General features: G+C 47.7%; 1 protein-coding gene across 5 annotated transcripts in view; it reads left to right on the top strand.

Annotated features, from left to right (window-relative positions):
* RNF123 (ring finger protein 123) overlaps positions 1-21,166 on the top strand; it is a 3,033,138-nt gene that overhangs the window by 1,842,849 nt on the left and 1,169,123 nt on the right. For all 5 annotated transcript variants that reach the window (XM_069644183.1, XM_069644184.1, XM_069644185.1 and 2 more), the window contains exon 29: positions 1,253-1,340. In XM_069644183.1, the coding sequence (XP_069500284.1) occupies positions 1,253-1,340 (88 nt within the window). The remainder of the gene's footprint in view (positions 1-1,252; positions 1,341-21,166) is intronic.

Genomic DNA, 21,166 nt, shown 5'->3' on the forward strand with positions numbered 1-21,166 from the left:
TAGTCATTACACTGTGAATTAATATATGCAGTAAATAAAATTTTGTAAATGATGCAAACTGTAAATACTTACACAAACCGCACAAATTTAATGCACATTAAACATGTAAATAAACAGTTTACCATTTTTATTAAAACCAAACAAATATTTACACAACACATTACATTACTGTGTCTATAATGCCTTTTAGAGCAAAAACGAAATATTGCAAAACAATAACAGGGTGAGTTAGAGTTACCATGATAATTGATTTAAATATAACATTTTTAATTTATCAATGCATGTTATGTTACCTTAACTTTGTTATTTCTGGTGTTTGTAAATTTTTTTTTTTTTAAGTAACCTCAGGTTTAGTACAAAAACAATGTTTTTCAAATAATATATATGTTGCAAGATCCGCCATGACATTAGTTTCCCTTCTATTTCCCCAGTCGTCCTTCAAATTAAGCTGATATTTTGCCAGGCACAACTCCTCCTTCTCTCCGCTATACTCCTCTTAATTTCACTCATGGCATGGATGGGCCCAGTCACAATTTTGCATTTGCTTGTTTTTGTGCATTCTTTAGTCTACCAAGATGGGTTCCTTGCACTGTGAAACGGCCAAGTCCCAGGGCGACAAGAAGCATTCCCCATGCATGTGTGGCCCGTTGCTATGCAACAAGCTGTATCAGTGTACCAAAACCAGCAGCCCGGACGAAAGCTGGGGCAGACAACAGCTACACTCCTGCTAGTTGTTCCTCCCCCTTTGGTTGCTGCCTGAACCATCATGACCACCCCTCTCGAATTCCTCTTTCCTTATATGAGTTAACAGGGGGGAAAAGGTCACATTCACAACCCTCCCACATAAGATTGCCACAAGTCAAACACTGGCATCTTAGGCACGGAAAGGAGCCCTGACGGAAACAGCTGCTGTATGGGAGGAGGCCACTTGGGGTAATACTATTATGCTGTATCCCTTCTATGTTACCCCGTCAGCCAAAGACCCCACCTGAAGCAGACTTGTCTGTGCTGTGAGCAGCAGGAAAGAAGGAATAAAGTTCCAAGTGGCAACGTTATTAACAGAAACCTTTTTGATGGGATCTAAGTTCAATTCTGCTTCTGTAGAAAGAAATGATGCATAATGTTAGGCGTTCTGTCTTGCTTTAAAGTCTGTTTCTAGTGTAAGGATTGGAATTAATGGTACCATAGATGATAACATTTGAATGATTTAACCAGAAAATCCTGTATGATTCTTGTATTCTCCTCCCTGCAGACATAAAAGATTCATTGATGCAGGCCTTGGCTAGCTATGTCTGTTACCCACACTCGCTGAGGGCCGTTGAGAGAATTCCACAGGAACAGTATGTTTTTAAATGTTTAATACTTTTGGAAAGCATGCTTGTGGGACCAGATGTAAATTATCTTCACAGTTGAGCTTCACTTATTTTTATTGACCAAAGTACTATATTTTATAAAGGAAAGTAGAATGTGTAATGTAGAATATTTTTACTCTGTTGGGGTCAGAAAAGGCAGGCTCAATAACTTGTTTGAATCAAGTCTAAATGTCCTTAAATATGGATTGGAATATTTAAATCCAAATGAAATGTTTGCTTTGGCATTGAATAGGGGCAGTATGGTTTTATTTTACTGTATTTTTAACATAAAGTGAATGACTTTGTACAATTCCAACATGAATACTTATTGAAGAAATGTTTGGTAATAGTATTGCCTCTGAATAGGAATCTTAAATGAGCAGCTCCTAAGGCATGCAGTTCAAACTTATATAGGTTGATGGTTAAAACATTTAGAAGCCCCAGCACTTATAAATATAGTGGAAAGGGTTCAAGAAAAAAAGTTACATTTTAGGCTTTTTTTGGGAGTGACATTGATGGTTCAGTTACAGGGAGCGGCCGCTCTGAGCACTCTTAAAGGTCTGTGGACCTGTGACGAGGTGGCTGTCTTTCGAGTTTTTACGCAGTTACATGGTACCTAAATAAGAGCAGAAGTTGTCTCTGGCTTGGATCACACTCCTGCAGTCAAGAAAGCATATGGCGTAAAACTGATTGGAAATTACTGTGATGAATTTGATGGTGTCATCACTCCTTTCCCAGCAGTGACCTCCCACATGTTACCAGGGACGGCAGCCGCTACTTGATCCTGATCCTGGGGATGGCTTTATGAGGGAGGATCACATGGTGGGGAGGCAAATCCCAAGGGAGTGACATGACATTGGATGAGACATGGTATCCCCCTTTTTCTTTTAAGGATTCCCTATCCATTTCCCGTGCCTTAATGGAATATGCGCATACCTCACCCACCAAGGAAGGTTACGGAAAACACCTCCCCATACTTAGTACACAATTCGCCAAAACCTCACTTAGCTTTCAAAATGACTTTTACATACTTTTCATGCAAGATCCCGGGAGAACTGACTTGCCTTTCAGTATGACTGAAAATACTTTACTAGACTTTCCATACAAGTCACCAGGAACAGATTTCCTTTTTCATAAATGCGAAAGTGCTAGGACGGGAAAGATGTGCCGAGTAATGAAGATCAATGGCGACCAAGAGCACAAGCCACGCTGTAGTAGTTACAGGGAAAGGCAGGTTGCCGGGAGATTTAAACCGGCAGACCAGTTGGCAGGCAGACGGTGGCTGGAGAACCCTAGTCCTCTCGATTTTGACCCGAGGGATTGCAGGGTTGGTGCATGGTCTGTGGAGCCAACCAGCTTGCCAAACGAACCGAGAGGAGTGGACTGTATGGAGGGACGCGCTGCAAGGACTCCCAAAGCAGATGGGAAGCTTCACAGCATTCTCGGGTATCGGAAGGCAGCACCCTCACCGGCCAAGCCCGGAGAGAAGCCAAACGGAAGAGCGTGAGCTGCAAAGGACACAGAAGATGCAAGGCAGAGGCGGTAAACCGGAACAGAACGTCTAGCAACTGCAGGCTTACTTAGACAAAGCCTATACATGCCAACAAGAGCCTGTGAGTCCACCGAAGGGAAGCGAGACACCAGGGCAAATTGGCATTACTCCCGAAAGCAAATAATATTTAACGAAATGTATGAGAGAGAACAAGCAACTGAATACTATTTTCAAGAACAAAGGAAATTTAAGAGCCTGCGAAGTTTGTGAGTGTATGTTGAATACCTATAAGGAAAACCCTGGCAGGACAGTATACCAGGCAGAGTCAAGAGAAAATACATTAGATATAAGAAACTATTAAGTCTGAGAGTGTGCAAAGTGCACATATGAGGAAAGTCCTGCAGGAGAGTATACCGGGCAGATTAAAGTCACAAGAGAAAAGCCCTAGCAGGGGAGTATACCAAGCAGAAGAAAGCTGCAAACGTATTCATATAAGAAAGCCCTGGTAAGGAAGTATACTAGGCAAACTCAAGTTGAACCATGTGTAAAATACATCAGCTAAGGGAAGTCCTGGTAAGGGAACTTCAGGACTGACAAAAGGCTGAATTAAAGTAGGAGAGAAACCTGGCAGGAGAGTACGCCAGGTACACTACAAAGATACAGACTAACAGCCAAGTTGTTTTATACATCACTTAGGTTGATCAAGAGAAACCCAAGGAACTGATATTCTTGAAAGTATAAAGCAGAGTGAAGAGAAATCCAGGGGAAGACAACCACACTCTGGAATGTAGAACTCTCTCCTTCTGGAATTTGTTTGTGTGTTGGAGTTACATATTTCGTTTTTGAAAATGTATACACCACTTAATGCCAAAGACATTACCCCTTTTACCTTCATGTTCATTTTGTTAGAATGTAAGTGGCAGAATAGTACTTTGGTAACAAGACAGTTTTCTTTGGGCATCTTGACATTGGACAGACCCCTAGTTTGTTAGGCAGGGAAATACCTCCTAGAGTAGGGAGAGGGAGGCATTCTCTAACACCCTTTTCATGTGTAATAAATGTTACAAATGAAACACAACTCATGCTCCTCAAATTATGCAACATCGGGGTGGTGACATCTAATGGACAAGAAGCATTCCCTTAAAATGTTCCTTCACAACACTGATTTGATATTTAGAAAGGAAATACAAACCATGTAATTCCGGTATTGGGTGCAGGTTTTGACAAGTGGATCAAAAGGGAAAAATACCCCCTAAATGATTGTCTATTTTATGAGGAACACTAGGTGGAAAGGTCCTCCTTAGCAAGGTAAGTCGCGAGTGGAATGAAAGGCGATTGACGGAAGCACCTGGAGGAATTGACTGGAACATATGTGCAACGTATCTTGTTAAATAGGGGACATCTGATGAATCCTGGGCATTGAAAAGTTCTTAACACCATGAACTTTCTATTCAAATGGTTTACATGTTTTGTACAAATTAAAAAGCACTTCATAATGAGTAAAATACCTCTATAATGGATTGATTCCTCTCACAGATTCATCATCTTAGAAATATCTTGCCAGGCGAAACTCTGGCTTTGGAAAATTTCCATCTATAAGTGGCCCATTGTGGCTCTGTACAGTTGCTTATTGTTGCCGGAGACCATAATTCGAGATCTTGTGTCATTACCCAATTTCTTATTGTTCTGTTTTCTTAGAGCACTGCTTCATCATTTCCACTGATGAATTACAGCCTGCTATTCCCAGACCCTTTGGGTTGTTGTTAGAATGGCAGATGTCATGCTGCCCCCCACCAGACGTGCACCATTTCCTGAACTGGTGATGGACAGCAAAGAGGCCACCAAATAGATTTTAAAGCTGGTCTTCAACACAATGCCTCTGTGGCTAGAATCAACAACTTGACTGCAGTGGTATACAGGCATTCCTCATTGAGAACCTCTGGGTTCACCTCTCACTTCCAAAGTAGTTGTGTAGTTGGACATGTCATTTCACAATATCAACCTATTACACACCATGTCCGATGAGTGCTTGGAGAAGTTCACGACCTCTGTGGCCAAGTCACTCGATCTGGTGGTCCAGCACCCTTCAACATCCTTCTCAGTGGGTCACTCCTTTTTGTTCCTTCCATACCTTCGCATATGCAGGAGGGACAGGTACCCCTTGGTATACAGCAGCAGAGGCATTATATCCACCATGCCAATGGGACATGTTTACCCAGACTGAATGATTCCGCTGCCGCTTCTGTCCCCTCCTCCACCTGTGCCTCTGAGTCTCTTTAATTCCCTTCCACAATTCCTCACAAGTGAGGGAAGATGTCACATTTTCTTCTGGAATGCCCCTCTGATGCCTGGGTTTTGCAGGTAGTGTTGCAGTGTTATTCCCTCCCTTTTCCCCCAATGCTCCCCATATAAATATTTCTTTCCACATCCGCCCCTGGACATAATCTTTTTCGAGTAACATGCTCAATTCCTATCAAAGGCAGCCAGAGTGTTGGTGGCCATATCGGGATGGAGAAATGGTGGGGTTACAGAGATTAATGTTGGGCACTATTCCATGGCCCAACTATATCAACCTACTTTTGTATAGGGTGTGTCCTTTTGAGTTTGTCTCTCTCCAAGTGGTTGTGTGACCATAGCAGTCTTAAGATATGATCTGCTTTAAAGGACAGCAAATAATGTTATCACAAAATAAGGGAAGGTCCACACAATAGGTCTTTGAAAATATATTCTTTTATAATAAAGCACTTTGGTCAAAATGGCCGAATACAAAAAGCTCAATGCACGTTTGGTGCGGATTCGGCATGGTAAAAAAGACTGAAGCCTATAATACCGAATAAGGGAAGCATGGGTTGCAGGTGTGTCCCCCGCATGCATTGAATGAACAGTAGGTGACAAACAATCAAAATCCCAAAAGCTTGAGTTACAAAATGCGAACAAGTGAGCTTTGCAATTTTGTAACTCAAGCTTTTGGGATTCAGTTTTTCAACATAGATCCATAATAAAGTTGTGCATAGGAATGACCTGCAAAATATACAGGTAAGCAACACAGTAAAACATGCATAGACTATGACAAAAATACAAACTAGTACTCTCACAGGATCATGAAATGTTTCAGTGTCCACACAGTCCAAACAGACTTTAAAGGAGGTTCACAGGCCTAAACAAACACTTAACCCCTAAAACACAGTTTTCTCTTATTGTTTCCAATGAATGTCAGTGGGCCAATATTATTCATATGAGTTAAGTAAGAAAGCTGCAAACTGTTCAACTGACAAGAGGAGCCAAAAGGTGGCCCTCAGGAGAACAAGGGGGCATCTAACTAGCTGAGTAGAAGAACCGCTATAGGGTTTCACTCACCGCTCTACATCCATGGAAAAACAGGACCAACTCCCACAGGTTATGTGTAAGGAGGCCTCAGTAGGAGATCCCAACAAGGAATGAGCTCATGGATGGGTGGGTGTCAGCATTGGTACTCTACTGCGTTGCAGACGCAGAACCACTGCATCTTTGGTATCGAGGGACCTCTGATAAGATGATTTGATCATGAACAGTAGCCCAAGCCACATAATTGAGCCTGCAGGGTAGTGTCTTTTGAACTAGGGAAGGTTGTGGTTGTCAGCTGGATGGTCAAGATCAGAAAACTACGACCCTGACACCAGGAAGACAGGGCAGTAATCCCTTCTGAGGACCTCCCGGAAGATGTGCAGGAGGCAACATAGTTGTTCAGTGACTTGAGATCACCGTTTCAGCAATCACAACCACAGAGTAACAACGAGCTCCTGAAGAACAAATACACCTCTCCCCTTTGGATCAAAGGAAAGGAGCTCTAGACATGGTTTCATAGATTCAGAAGGGAGGCAGATCTCTGCCGTTGGGTTTTCAAGACTCCACAAAGTTCTAGTGCAGCATTTCCTGGGTCAGTTGTTTCTTGATACTACATAGTCAAATCCCAGCAGTTGACAAAGTTCCTGGTGCAGTGTGTCAGCTTTTATGCCTAACCTTTGTAGAGAATAAACCTAATCAGCATGCTAAATTCAAACCTCTGGCAGCCAGCTAATCAGTACTGGTCACAACAAACCAGCTTTTTCAGGGATCATTTCATGCAAACTATGGGTAATCCCAAACAGTCTTTCCCCTTCAGGCATGCCCACACATTCCTTTGCGAGCTGCTGGCTGACGGTCACAACTGAAATTGGCACAATTTCACTTCATAACCACAGTTCCATTTTTCTGCGCTCAGTATGTTATTTCGGAACGCCACTTGGCTCTTGCTATATTTTTGTGTCATACATAAACCACAGAGGCCTCAGACTTCAAGCACTGCAGGGATTGCGAGAGGTAGATGTCGGTGTTGGACCCACATAAGGTATATCAACTACTTTGGAGAAGAACACATAGAGGATTGCAGAGCCTGCCAATCCATGCCTTCCAAGGCTCTCTTGATGCGTGCCGCAATACACTACAGCGTCCTCCATAAAGGGGTGTGAAGACCTCAGCAAAATTGCTGCCGTTGGATCCTCCTTTTTAAATTTCCAATCACTTTGAGATCAACTAGAGGAATACAGCTCTTCAGAGAAGGTTAACAAAAAGAAGAAACGCAGGAGCGCCCTCCTCAAAGATCCTGATCTAGCTATCCACCAAAATGCAGATGATACTCTGTTATACAGGAGTAAAAAGCCCACAGGACGTCATTCGTCTCTGCTAGTACCTAACGATTATCCTGTCTTGATGTCGACTGCCTACCTCAACTTAACTCCTCCAAGACTGAATTCATCCTCATCGTTCACTCCGCAAAACAACTCCTCCACCAACAATAGTTCAATGATATGCACATAGAAGCTTTTGATCTGCAGCTCTCGGATTCTGCAAAATTCATAGGCTTCACCATTGACAGCAGCTGGTCTGTCCTTCCACAAACACATAGCCAAATGGCCTGGCTACAAATCTCCACCCTTTGCAAAATCAAACCCTTATCCCGACAGAGGGCTTCTGGTGTGGAGTACAGGCCCTTGTAGTCTTGCACATCAATGGGGGAAACACCCTACTGACGGGGCTACTAGCTGCTCTCTTGGTCCTCCTAAAAGCAGTCCACCACGCTGCAGCACTCATTATTACAGGTGTGCGAAAATGTGACTCAGCTCATCGCCGTCCTACGTGAACTGCACTGGTTTCCTCTCTAGGCCAGGATACAAAGAGGTTGAAAAACACTGAAAAAGTTCCCTTTCAAGGAGCGAGTCCGACCATTCATCTTCATCAAAGAAGATGAGAAGAAGACTGAGGTACCCATCAATGGCTACCTTACCTGACGGACAGGTACGTTTTCCCTCAAAAACCATGTTGGCGTAAACAATGGGAAGAGCTTTGGCTCAAAATGTTAAAGGTCTTTGAGAAAGTGGGTGTTCCTGTTTCCACTTAGAATGTAAAGAAGAACGTAGAGCCCACTTCGCCTGACAAAGCCAGTATGGCCTCGAAGTCCTGTCTTTCCCACATGCCGAGGAGCCAGAGAACAGTTAAAATCTGGCCAAAAACCTGAGATCCCTCTGAGAGTCTCTTTGCGCTCTTCGTCATGTCGGTACCGACTTCGAAAGGCCCCATGACATTGAGACTCGAGGAACCCTTAACTTGGTGATTGGTCCGGAAGTCCTGGAATCATTTAATGGGCTCTTTTCAAAACCTCTTCAACAAGTAAGGTGATCCGATTCTGTTCAGGTTCGAGCCATGGGAAACCTCCTGGAGTACCTGGGAATTCCAAAATGAGGAAGACAGGCTGGCCACTTGGCATCCATTCTGAAGGATGCTAGTAGGCCGACATCTCTCCATAGGGTGGATTTTTATTTTTGTTGATAAAACATTTTTTATTATTTATAACATAGACAAAACAATCATAAAAGAAAAACAGCAATCGAGGGCCAGCTCGCCCAATCTTACATTCGCAGTGGTACTTGTATCACCAATTACCTAGGTCATCTTCCGTGCCCCTCTGTGTGAGCATTCAGATTTACTTCACCAATAGTTTGTACACATTAGGGTCCTCCCTTTTCCCATGTCCCCCTTATTTTAGAGGCCTTGGTAGGGCAGCCTCTAGCATTGTAAATCCGGCACTCGATCATAGCGCATGTGTCCATGTCCATTGCCCATTGCTCCAGCGTCGGGGATTCTGGCACTCTCCATTTCTGTGCGATGTTGCGCTTCATTAGGGCCGCTGCTGTATGCAGTAAAAACTTCTCCTATTTATTGAGATCGCTCTCTCCCGGTGCCCCCAGGATTAGGACCTTAGGGTCCAGTTCTATCGTGCGGGTGAGTACCCTGGTCAGTTCTCGGCAGCAAGCGTCCCAGAAGCTGCGGATGCGGGGACATGACCACAGTATATGAAAGAAGGTTCCCTCCTCCTCCCCTCACCTGAGGCAGTTTGGGCTAGTTGCTCTCTTCCAGCCATGCAATGCAGTCCTAGGGTAATACTCTGTGTAAGATTTTGAGTTGTACCAGCCTAAGCCTAGAGGAGATGGCCACTTCGCGTGGGTGCATTAGTACCTGGATCCAGTCCTCAGGGTCAATTTCACCTACATCTCTTTCCCATTTGGCTTTTAAGCTGGTCAGTTCAGGAGTAGCAAAGGATGTAATAGCGTTATAGAGGATGGCGGTGCATTTGGTGGGAATATACTCAGGTGTTATATTGCGTTCTATTGGCGTAATGTCCGGGATAGTGTCTTCTGCCTGTATGTGGGCTCTCAGGGCGTGGGTCATTTGCATGTAGTGGTACCGTTCGGTGACTAGGAGATGGAATTTGAGTTGCAAGTCTGCGAATGGGGCTAGATTCCCGTCTTTTAAGACATCCTCCACTTTCATAATCCCAGCCTTCACCCAGCACGGCCATGGTTCAAGTTTCTAAATTTCCCTCAGATTGCTGTTTTGCCATAGGGGTTGTGCCGCCGTTATTTTGTTTTCCCATCCCACAAATACGTGTGCGTGTCTCCAAATAGCGGTGATATGTGTCCTAGTTGTTAGCGGGGGGGGTATCTGGGGGGGTGATACAGTAAGTGTATTGGGTCAGTGTCCTGCATGGCCCCCATGTCAGCCCTAATGTGGGGTAATTCCCGATCCCCGTGGAGCAAATCGTTGACCACCGCGAGTTGTGAGGCCCAGTAATGGGTCTGGAGTCGGGGCACTCCTATCCCACTCTCCCTGATCGACCTTTGGAGTGTGGTCAGTGCTATGCGTGGTTGGCCTCCTCCCCACTGCAGCTCTCTGAGGCGGGCCTCCACCCGGCCTGTTTCGGAGTTTGGAATCTGTAGCAGGGCATTCTGTAGGACGTAGAGGATTCTTGGAAGGGCCATCATTTTAAAAAGTGCGGCTCTACTCATGAGGGTGAGGGGGAGAAGCTTCCAGTGATGGACGTCATTGATGAACCGATCAATGATTGGTTGGTGTTAAGAAAGGAAGAAGGCAATGAATATGGCAAGGGAAATGTGCACGGAATTGCACAGTGAACAACTTTGAATCTAACAACGTGCATGCAATACCCAAGACTCGTGTATACTAAAACCCAGGAGTGCAAATAGAGTGAAACAATAATACCAATATGTGAAAAGGGATGTGGGGTAAGCACTTAGAACCTCCTTATGACTGAAAGGAAAGTCGGCAAGCTCCTTACCCACTATGCTATTACAGATACTGACAGCACTAAGCCCACGTAGAGGGCAAGCAAGGACAGGATCTGTGAGCTGACACTCTGGATGATACTGAATAAGGAACTTAGAAACAGTACTCACGAGGACCGGAAAGACCACTTGAATGTCAGTAAACCCACAAACCCAGTTGATCAAACAGGGACCCAGAAGGCTATAACAGCAATGGGTGGAGGATAACTAAATACATAAGACCCAAGTCAAGGGGCAAGTAGGAATTGTGATTATAGAATAGTGAGGAAAACAAAAGGCATTCACACAGGGACTAGTTACAACAGCACCCCACACCTAATAGTCAATGGGAAATAAATGCAGAAGTGCAATGGAAAACATGGAATGGATCCCAATAGAAAGTAAGGATCAGGAGCAGGGAAAATGATATCACAAAAGGAAACCTTTCCCACCCATCCAAGGAGAAAAGGCAGGAAGCTAAATCTATAAAGGGAAAGACTAATGCATCAAGTTTTTCAGTAGCAAAGGACAGCATCAAAGAAACAGAGAACACAGGCAAATTGGGCAGCATCAAAGGGTAAAGCACAGAGAAAGGCTGCCTGCAGACAGAGGAAGACAGAAAGGGAAATCCAGAAAGCAGAAATCAATTAAGCGCATAAATCCGAAATCCAGGGCAGAGGAACAAGAAACAGGCCCTAGGAACTAGGTACAAAAGCTAGGAACAAGGAACAAGGGACCAGTCACAACAGGAACACTGCAACAATGACCAGCGCTGGACTTTCTTTCTTTAAATTATCGAAAGTGTGGGCGGACCCAAGCAGGCGCTTCCCCATCCTAATGGATGATGTGCACCTAATCCACCAATCATTATTTAACTTACATAAACTCACAGTTCCTCCCACCTCCCCGTCTGCCTCACAAAATCCAACAACACACTGCTCTTCTTCCTGCCACTCACCCCGTCACCTCCCAACAAAGCCTTCCCACTCAACTCAGCCACACCCAGCGCAGACATCCGAACTCTCATCAATTCTCTTTCTGCAATATGTCTCTCACATCTAAGTAGAAAAGGTCCCACTGTCTCAGGCACCCCACACACCGCACAGTCCCTCGACTCTTGCTTCCCCACTCGGAACAAACAATCATTCAGCCCCACATGCCCTATCCTCAATCGATTCAGCATCACCTCCTCCCACTTTCTCCATTCCAGACTTCCCGCATCTACCTTCTTCGACACTTTCCCACGAACACCAAACATCCACCTGCCCTTCACCCCACTCACCCACCTCTCCTGCCACTGATCCATGACCAGTCTCACCATCACAGCCTTCACCTCGTCCACACTCAAAGGCAACCTCACATCAACCGCTTCCCTTCTCATACCCTCACCCGCCGCCCGATCCACCAACTCATTACCCAAAATGCCGCTGTGACTGGGGACACATGCCAACTCCAGATTCATCCCCCCCACGCACACACCGATCAATCTTTCTCCTGATATCCAAAAACACATCCATCCTATCACCATCCCCTGCCACAATCGCCTGCAACCCACTCAATGAATCTGAAAACACCACTACCTTCTCAAACCTCAACTCGCACACCCTATCAATCGCCAATGCAATCGCCACCAACTCAGCCGTACAAATTGACACATCGTTCGTCAGACGCCCCACTTTATACTCCCCAGTGTTTTCCAAATAATACGCCATACCCACTCTCCCAGACACCGGATCCTTTGAACCATCCGTGAACACCCTGCATCCTTCCTTCCCTGCCACATACGCCTGACCCAAAGCTTTGATCTCACCCCGCAATCCCCGCTTCTTTGACACCACACTCGCAAACTCCAAACACACCTTAGGAGACCCCATCATCCACATCGGACATCTCACCAAATCCATATCCATCACAGCCATCAACTCGCCCACTCCCCACTTTACCCCCTTCTCCCACATGTGAAACCCCAAAGTGCCCCCTTTCCTCCTCCACCGGTCCCCATAATAGTCAAACCTCCAATTATACAGCAAACATTCACGCACCGGATGAGCCACACTCTTCGCACTGCACTTCACCCACCACCTCATATTCAACACATCTCTCCTCAACCCCAACGGCATCTCCCCCACAAGTACCTGAACCGCATTCACTGGAGAGGACTTCATCACACCCGAACACACCCTCAATGCCCTCGCCTGCACCCTATCCAATCGCAACTTCTGACTCACTGTGAAACCGACTGCCACTTGACATCCAAAATCTAACACACTCAAAATCAACCCCTTATACAACATTCGTAAACACTTCTGTTGCGCACCCCACTCTTTCCCAGTCACCGCCCGCAACAAATTCAGCCTGAGTTTACACTTATCCACCACACCATCCACTTGCACATTCCAATTCAACTTTCTATCCAGAATCACCCCCAAGTACCGAAATTCCTCCACGCTCTTCACCCTCACACCTTTCAAAACCAAGTTCAACTCCTGCTGCACTCTTCTCCTCGAGAACACCATACTCGCGCTTTTATCCACAGACACCGAAAAGCCCCATTTCCCACACCACTCTTCCATGCGTACTATCGCAGCTTGCAACCGACTCTGCACCAACAACAAATTCCGCCCTCTTACCCATACCACACCATCATTTGCGAAGAAATCGACCTGACGCCTGATTCCCGCCAAAGCCCGAATCAACCCATCCACCATCGCATTAAACAGCATTGCACTAATCACACTCCCCTGCGGCGTCCCATTCTCCATCTTCCAAACTTCAGACAGCACCCCCCTCACTCTCACCTGAAAGGTCCTATCCGCCAAAAATGCCCTAATCCACCGAAACGTTCTCCCCTTCACACCCATCTCCAACAATCTCACCAACAACCCATTCTTCCACACCATATCATACGCCTTCTCCAAATCCAAAAAGAACGCTCCCACCAACTCTCCATCACATAATGCCTCCTCCACCCCAGTCACTAATCTCACTACAGGATCAGCCACCGACCGATTCCTCCTGAACCCACTCTGAAAGTCACTCAAACATCCATTCGACTCCAAATAAAACCCCAATCGCTCAACCACCATCCGTTCCATAACCTTACACAACACAACAGTCAACGCAATCGGCCTATACGACTTACACTCTGTAGAAACCTTGCCACCCTTCAAAATCGCCACCACAATCGCTCTTTTCCACAACTTCGGCAAAACTCCACTCTTCCAGATCTCATTGAACAGCGCTAATACCTCCAAAAATACATACATAACTCCATCCACCCCTGGGCTATACCACTTCCCCTTCCGAATCGCTCCATCCAACTCCACCATTGAAAACGGAACCTCATATTGCTCCTCCCAAGGCCCAACATTCGCCAACACCTCCCGCATCTCCTCCTCTACCACACCCATTCGTAGCCTCACTGCTTCTGGAAAGTTCCCCGAACTGTGCACCCCCGCAAAATACTCCCCCAACAAATTCGCCTTATCCCCATCCTCACTAATTACCTCTTCTCCTTTCAACAACACAGACATACCACCTTGCGGCCTCATCAATCCAGACATCCTCTTGAACTGTTTCCAAACCTCACCCACACCAGAATTACTCCCCAGGGTCCCACAATAGCCCTTCCAATATCATCGCTTTCTTTCCCTAATCACTCTCTGCACCACCGCCTTAGCCTTCTTGTATGCCATCAGATCCACCAACATTCCCGTTCTCACCGCCCTAGCCGCCTTCCGTGCCGCCACTGCTCTTGAACATTCCACCGACCACCATGGAACCTCGATCTTCCCACCCTTCCCCTTCTCAATCTCCGGAATTGCAGCCACAGACGCTGCTCTCATTCCCTGCACCAGATGCTCATTCCAATCATCCACCCCCCCATCTCTTCCCCATGGAACAATCAAATCCCGACACACTCCCTCATACACCTCCCAATCAGCCTTCCTAAAATTCAACCGACTTCCAGACATACGTGACCTGATCCCTACCTCACCCCTCACAGTCACCAAAATAGCAGAATGATCACTCCCCATGTCCCCATCCACACGCACCTCCCAATCACATTCACCCGCTATTGCAGCAGTCACCCAGGTCAAATCCAAGCACGACAACTTCCCAGTCCTCACATCCAACCGCGTACCCGAACCATCATTCAGCAATACCAGACTCAATTCATCTGCCATGTCCTCCAACAGTTCCCCATTCGTATCTGTTCGATCACTACCCCACAACGTGTTGGCACTGTTAAAATCGCCACACAAAACACAAGGTCCCACATGTCCTCTAATCACTCCAGACAGCACACCCACTTCCACCACCTCACACGGATTATAACAATTCAGCACCAATACTTCCGATCCTCCTACCCGAATCCCCGCCCCAATCGCCTCTACTGCTCCATCCACTACAATCTCCCTTGCAACCAGCCCCTTTCGAACCGCTAGAGCCACTCCCCCCCCTCGCCCCTCCAACCCAGTGGCGCCCTCAGACATTTTTCATAGGGGTGGCCACACGTGAAGTCTTGGGGTGGCACACCAAAACAAACACACATAAATGAATGGGCCGGTGGGGGGGCCCGTGCTTTTATAAGGGTGGCCGTGGCCCCCCTTGGCCACCCCTTGGAGGCGCCCCTGCTCCAACCTATCCTTACGAAACAACTCAAAACCCGGAATCACAAACCTCAGATCACCCCTCAACCACGTCTCCTGAATACAAACCACGTCAACGTTCAGTTCCCCACACCAACACCGCTTTCAACTCCTGTCCATTCCTCAACAAACTCCTCGCATTCCACTGCAAAATCCTCATGCCGGGACCCCACTCTGCTTCCGCATTTTAGCAACCATCTTAAACACATCCTCTTACACCACATCCACAACACTCAAATACCTCCTCCCCGCTTCCACCACTCCTTTCGTAAGATCCGACACACTGATAGACACATTCCCCTGCACCAACTCCAGCACACTCACTATGAAGCACATAAACTCAGTTTTCGGGACAATCACCATTTCTACACCTTTCACCTCACCCGCCACTTTCTTCCTTCCCACAGCCTCATCCACCACCAACTCTTTCGCACTCACCTCACTCACTACCCGTGCCGGTTTCACCTTTGCTACAGCCTCCGCATAAGACAAATCTTCCGCCGCCCTCACCTGAACCACCTCTCTCGCCACCCTGTGACTCTCACACCCCCTATACGCGGAAGAATGCCCCAACCCCACAATTCACACACTTCTCCGGGGTCTCCATCTTACATTCCTTAATATCATGATCTCCACCACACCTCCCACAGTCTCTCATTCCTGCATACTCTCGCCACATGACCAAACTGTTGACATTTATAACATCTCAAAGGCAACGCTACATAAACTTTCACACGGAACCTCTGATATCCCAACTCCACCACTTCCGGACACTCCGTCCTTGCAAACCTCACTGCCACAGTCGTAGACACCACATCCCCATGTGCATCTCTCCTCCCCATCCTCCATGCTTCCACCACCCCCACATCTGCAAATTCCTTTTCCACCTCAGACATATTCACAGACACTGGCACTCCATACAGCACTCCCTTACATGACACACCACTTTGGTCAATCAGTCGCACCGCATGTCTACCCAGACAACGTACCTCCAGAATCTTTGCTTTGCTATCAGCATCCGTCCCCTCCACCAACAACCGGCCCCCAGCCACCACTTGTACCCGAGAAACATCTCCCACTTTTGCCTTCAACCATCTAGCAATCTCTGTCGGATTCACCCCCAGAAACGTCTTGTCACGATTTTCAGGTTTCAACACTACCTTCCACACACTATCATACTGCATCTTCTCTTCAGACATACCACTCACTGAGGCTTCCAGCCCCTCCAAAGCGCACCTTTCTGGAGTCCCCGACCCTGAGATGTCCCGGACCAGCCCCCCTTCATCATCCCTCTGAGAGGATCTGCTGCGATGCCGTCCCTCATTTCCCCCCTTGCTCCTCTCCACAGGTGTAGATTTCACAGATGTCTTCCCCCTCTTTGCCTCCTCCTCCACCCCCCCCTTTCTTTCCAACCTTCCCTTTCCCCTTACCCATTCTTACCACCTCCTCTGAGCACTCTCACTCCTTGCATCCGTCTCCAGAGACCGGTCCTCCTCCTCGAACCCAGCACCCTCCACCCAGTCACCGCTCCAGCGCTGGACTGAAGCAAACTGAGGCTTTTAAAGCTGCTTAACGAGCACACCCCTCAGGTGTGCCGCCTGCTGCACCTGCAGCCACAGTTGTTGCCTATCCTCCACCCAACCTTGTCCTGCAAGGGAGGAGGTGAAGCAGTGAGCCAGGCATTCTGGGAAGCATAGTCATTAGATTTAAAGTAGCATACTGGCTGCCAAAAAACCTGGAATGGATCCGGAAGGGAAGTAACTTGGAAAATAAGGTTTTAGCGCTCCCAAATCATCACAGCACTGTAGCATAAGGTTCGGAGGAAATGTCCAGTAGGGAATAAACCCCAAAACATACCCCCAAGTGACGGGAACGGGAGCGAAGGGAGCGAGCCGTGACAGTTGGAGATTGTGCACTGCATATCTGGTAAGGTCTGTTGTTATCCAAATCCCAAGGTACAGGAAGCCCTGTTGCTCCGTACGGTACAGGCACTCCCGTGGGTTGGTCTTTTCTCCACCTTTCACAGGGAAGAAAACAGATTTATTCCAATTGATCCTCAACCCACTAAATTCCCTGTAGCGGATGAGTATCTTGAGTTACTATGGGGCAGGTTCGGGCTGGTTCCCCCAGATATACCAGGAGGTCATCTGCATACAGGAAGATTCGGTCTGTATATCCCTCTGGCCATTTAAATCCTGTCCAGGATGCACTCTGGCGGAGCCATCTGGTGAGTGGTTCAATTGCGAGGGCAAAGAGAAGAGGGGAGAGGGGGCAACCAGAGGTCCACCCGTTCACCCTGACTTCTGCCTGGATATTTGTATATAACAGCTTCACCCATCTTAAAAATTCCTCGCCAAACCCCATGCGTCTCATGATCTCCCAAAGGCTATCCCATCGGACCGAATCGAAGGCCTTTTCAAAATCGATTGCGAGAATGGCAAGTGGATTGTTAATAATGGGAGCGCGTTCTAGTGCCAGGTGGAGCCGGCGCAAGTTCGTTTGGGTTGATTTGTGTGGCATGAAGCCACATTGGTCCCGGTGTATCAGAGTGTCAGCATCGGTTGTAGCCTGTTGGCTAGGAGCTTGGCCAGGACCTTAGCTTCGCCGTTGATTAACGAAATCGGCCTGTACGAGGCACAATCCTCCTGGGGTTTGTCTGGTTTAGGGATAACCACAATAGTTTCTTTACATAGGTCTGGCGGGAGGGTGCCTTGTTCACGGGCGCTTAGTAGCATTTTATGGAGGGCGGCCGTTATATTGTTCCCGCCCAGTTTCTGCCAGGTTTCGACCGGAAACCTGTTGGGGCCTGGCGTTTTCCCTGTCTGCAATTGTGCCAACACTTCGGCTACTTCGGCCTCCGAGAGGTCACAGTCCAAAGCCGCCCTCTGTTGTGCAGACAGAGTTGAAAGTGTTGTCATTTAGGAGGGTTGGATCCATTGCCGAGGTTGGAGCCTGATCTAGTGTTGCATAGAATTGGGCAAACGCCTCCGCTATGTCGGCGTCCGTCTGGCGTCAGACGCCCCACTTTATACTCCCCAGTGTTTTCCAAATAATACGCCATACCCACTCTCCCAGACACCGGATCCTTTGAACCATCCGTGAACACCCTGCATCCTTCCTTCCCTGCCACATACGCCTGACCCAAAGCTTTGATCTCACCCCGCAATCCCCGCTTCTTTGACACCACACTCGCAAACTCCAAACACACCTTAGGAGACCCCATCATCCACATCGGACATCTCACCAAATCCATATCCATCACAGCCATCAACTCGCCCACTCCCCACTTTACCCCCTTCTCCCACATGTGAAACCCCAAAGTGCCCCCTTTCCTCCTCCACCGGTCCCCATAATAGTCAAACCTCCAATTATACAGCAAACATTCACGCACCGGATGAGCCACACTCTTCGCACTGCACTTCACCCACCACCTCATATTCAACACATCTCTCCTCAACCCCAACGGCATCTCCCCCACAAGTACCTGAACCGCATTCACTGGAGAGGACTTCATCACACCCGAACACACCCTCAATGCCCTCGCCTGCACCCTATCCAATCGCAACTTCTGACTCACTGTGAAACCGACTGCCACTTGACATCCAAAATCTAACACACTCAAAATCAACCCCTTATACAACATTCGTAAACACTTCTGTTGCGCACCCCACTCTTTCCCAGTCACCGCCCGCAACAAATTCAGCCTGAGTTTACACTTATCCACCACACCATCCACTTGCACATTCCAATTCAACTTTCTATCCAGAATCACCCCCAAGTACCGAAATTCCTCCACGCTCTTCACCCTCACACCTTTCAAAACCAAGTTCAACTCCTGCTGCACTCTTCTCCTCGAGAACACCATACTCGCGCTTTTATCCACAGACACCGAAAAGCCCCATTTCCCACACCACTCTTCCATGCGTACTATCGCAGCTTGCAACCGACTCTGCACCAACAACAAATTCCGCCCTCTTACCCATACCACACCATCATTTGCGAAGAAATCGACCTGACGCCTGATTCCCGCCAAAGCCCGAATCAACCCATCCACCATCGCATTAAACAGCATTGCACTAATCACACTCCCCTGCGGCGTCCCATTCTCCATCTTCCAAACTTCAGACAGCACCCCCCTCACTCTCACCTGAAAGGTCCTATCCGCCAAAAATGCCCTAATCCACCGAAACGTTCTCCCCTTCACACCCATCTCCAACAATCTCACCAACAACCCATTCTTCCACACCATATCATACGCCTTCTCCAAATCCAAAAAGAACGCTCCCACCAACTCTCCATCACATAATGCCTCCTCCACCCCAGTCACTAATCTCACTACAGGATCAGCCACCGACCGATTCCTCCTGAACCCACTCTGAAAGTCACTCAAACATCCATTCGACTCCAAATAAAACCCCAATCGCTCAACCACCATCCGTTCCATAACCTTACACAACACAACAGTCAACGCAATCGGCCTATACGACTTACACTCTGTAGAAACCTTGCCACCCTTCAAAATCGCCACCACAATCGCTCTTTTCCACAACTTCGGCAAAACTCCACTCTTCCAGATCTCATTGAACAGCGCTAATACCTCCAAAAATACATACATAACTCCATCCACCCCTGGGCTATACCACTTCCCCTTCCGAATCGCTCCATCCAACTCCACCATTGAAAACGGAACCTCATATTGCTCCTCCCAAGGCCCAACATTCGCCAACACCTCCCGCATCTCCTCCTCTACCACACCCATTCGTAGCCTCACTGCTTCTGGAAAGTTCCCCGAACTGTGCACCCCCGCAAAATACTCCCCCAACAAATTCGCCTTATCCCCATCCTCACTAATTACCTCTTCTCCTTTCAACAACACAGACATACCACCTTGCGGCCTCATCAATCCAGACATCCTCTTGAACTGTTTCCAAACCTCACCCACACCAGAATTACTCCCCAGGGTCCCACAATAGCCCTTCCAATATCATCGCTTTCTTTCCCTAATCACTCTCTGCACCACCGCCTTAGCCTTCTTGTATGCCATCAGATCCACCAACATTCCCGTTCTCACCGCCCTAGCCGCCTTCCGTGCCGCCACTGCTCTTGAACATTCCACCGACCACCATGGAACCTCGATCTTCCCACCCTTCCCCTTCTCAATCTCCGGAATTGCAGCCACAGACGCTGCTCTCATTCCCTGCACCAGATGCTCATTCCAATCATCCACCCCCCCATCTCTTCCCCATGGAACAATCAAATCCCGACACACTCCCTCATACACCTCCCAATCAGCCTTCCTAAAATTCAACCGACTTCCAGACATACGTGACCTGATCCCTACCTCACCCCTCACAGTCACCAAAATAGCAGAATGATCACTCCCCATGTCCCCATCCACACGCACCTCCCAATCACATTCACCCGCTATTGCAGCAGTCACCCAGGTCAAATCCAAGCACGACAACTTCCCAGTCCTCACATCCAACCGCGTACCCGAACCATCATTCAGCAATACCAGACTCAATTCATCTGCCATGTCCTCCAACAGTTCCCCATTCGTATCTGTTCGATCACTACCCCACAACGTGTTGGCACTGGTAAAATCGCCACACAAAACACAAGGTCCCACATGTCCTCTAATCACTCCAGACAGCACACCCACTTCCACCACCTCACACGGATTATAACAATTCAGCACCAATACTTCCGATCCTCCTACCCGAATCCCCGCCCCAATCGCCTCTACTGCTCCATCCACTACAATCTCCCTTGCAACCAGCCCCTTTCGAACCGCTAGAGCCACTCCCCCCCCTCGCCCCTCCAACCCAGTGGCGCCCTCAGACATTTTTCATAGGGGTGGCCACACGTGAAGTCTTGGGGTGGCACACCAAAACAAACACACATAAATGAATGGGCCGGTGGGGGGGCCCGTGCTTTTATAAGGGTGGCCGTGGCCCCCCTTGGCCACCCCTTGGAGGCGCCCCTGCTCCAACCTATCCTTACGAAACAACTCAAAACCCGGAATCACAAACC

This window comes from Ambystoma mexicanum, chromosome 2p (assembly GCF_040938575.1).
Source record: "Ambystoma mexicanum isolate Mex_15411 chromosome 2p, UKY_AmexF1_1, whole genome shotgun sequence".
NCBI lineage: Eukaryota > Metazoa > Chordata > Amphibia > Caudata > Ambystomatidae > Ambystoma > Ambystoma mexicanum.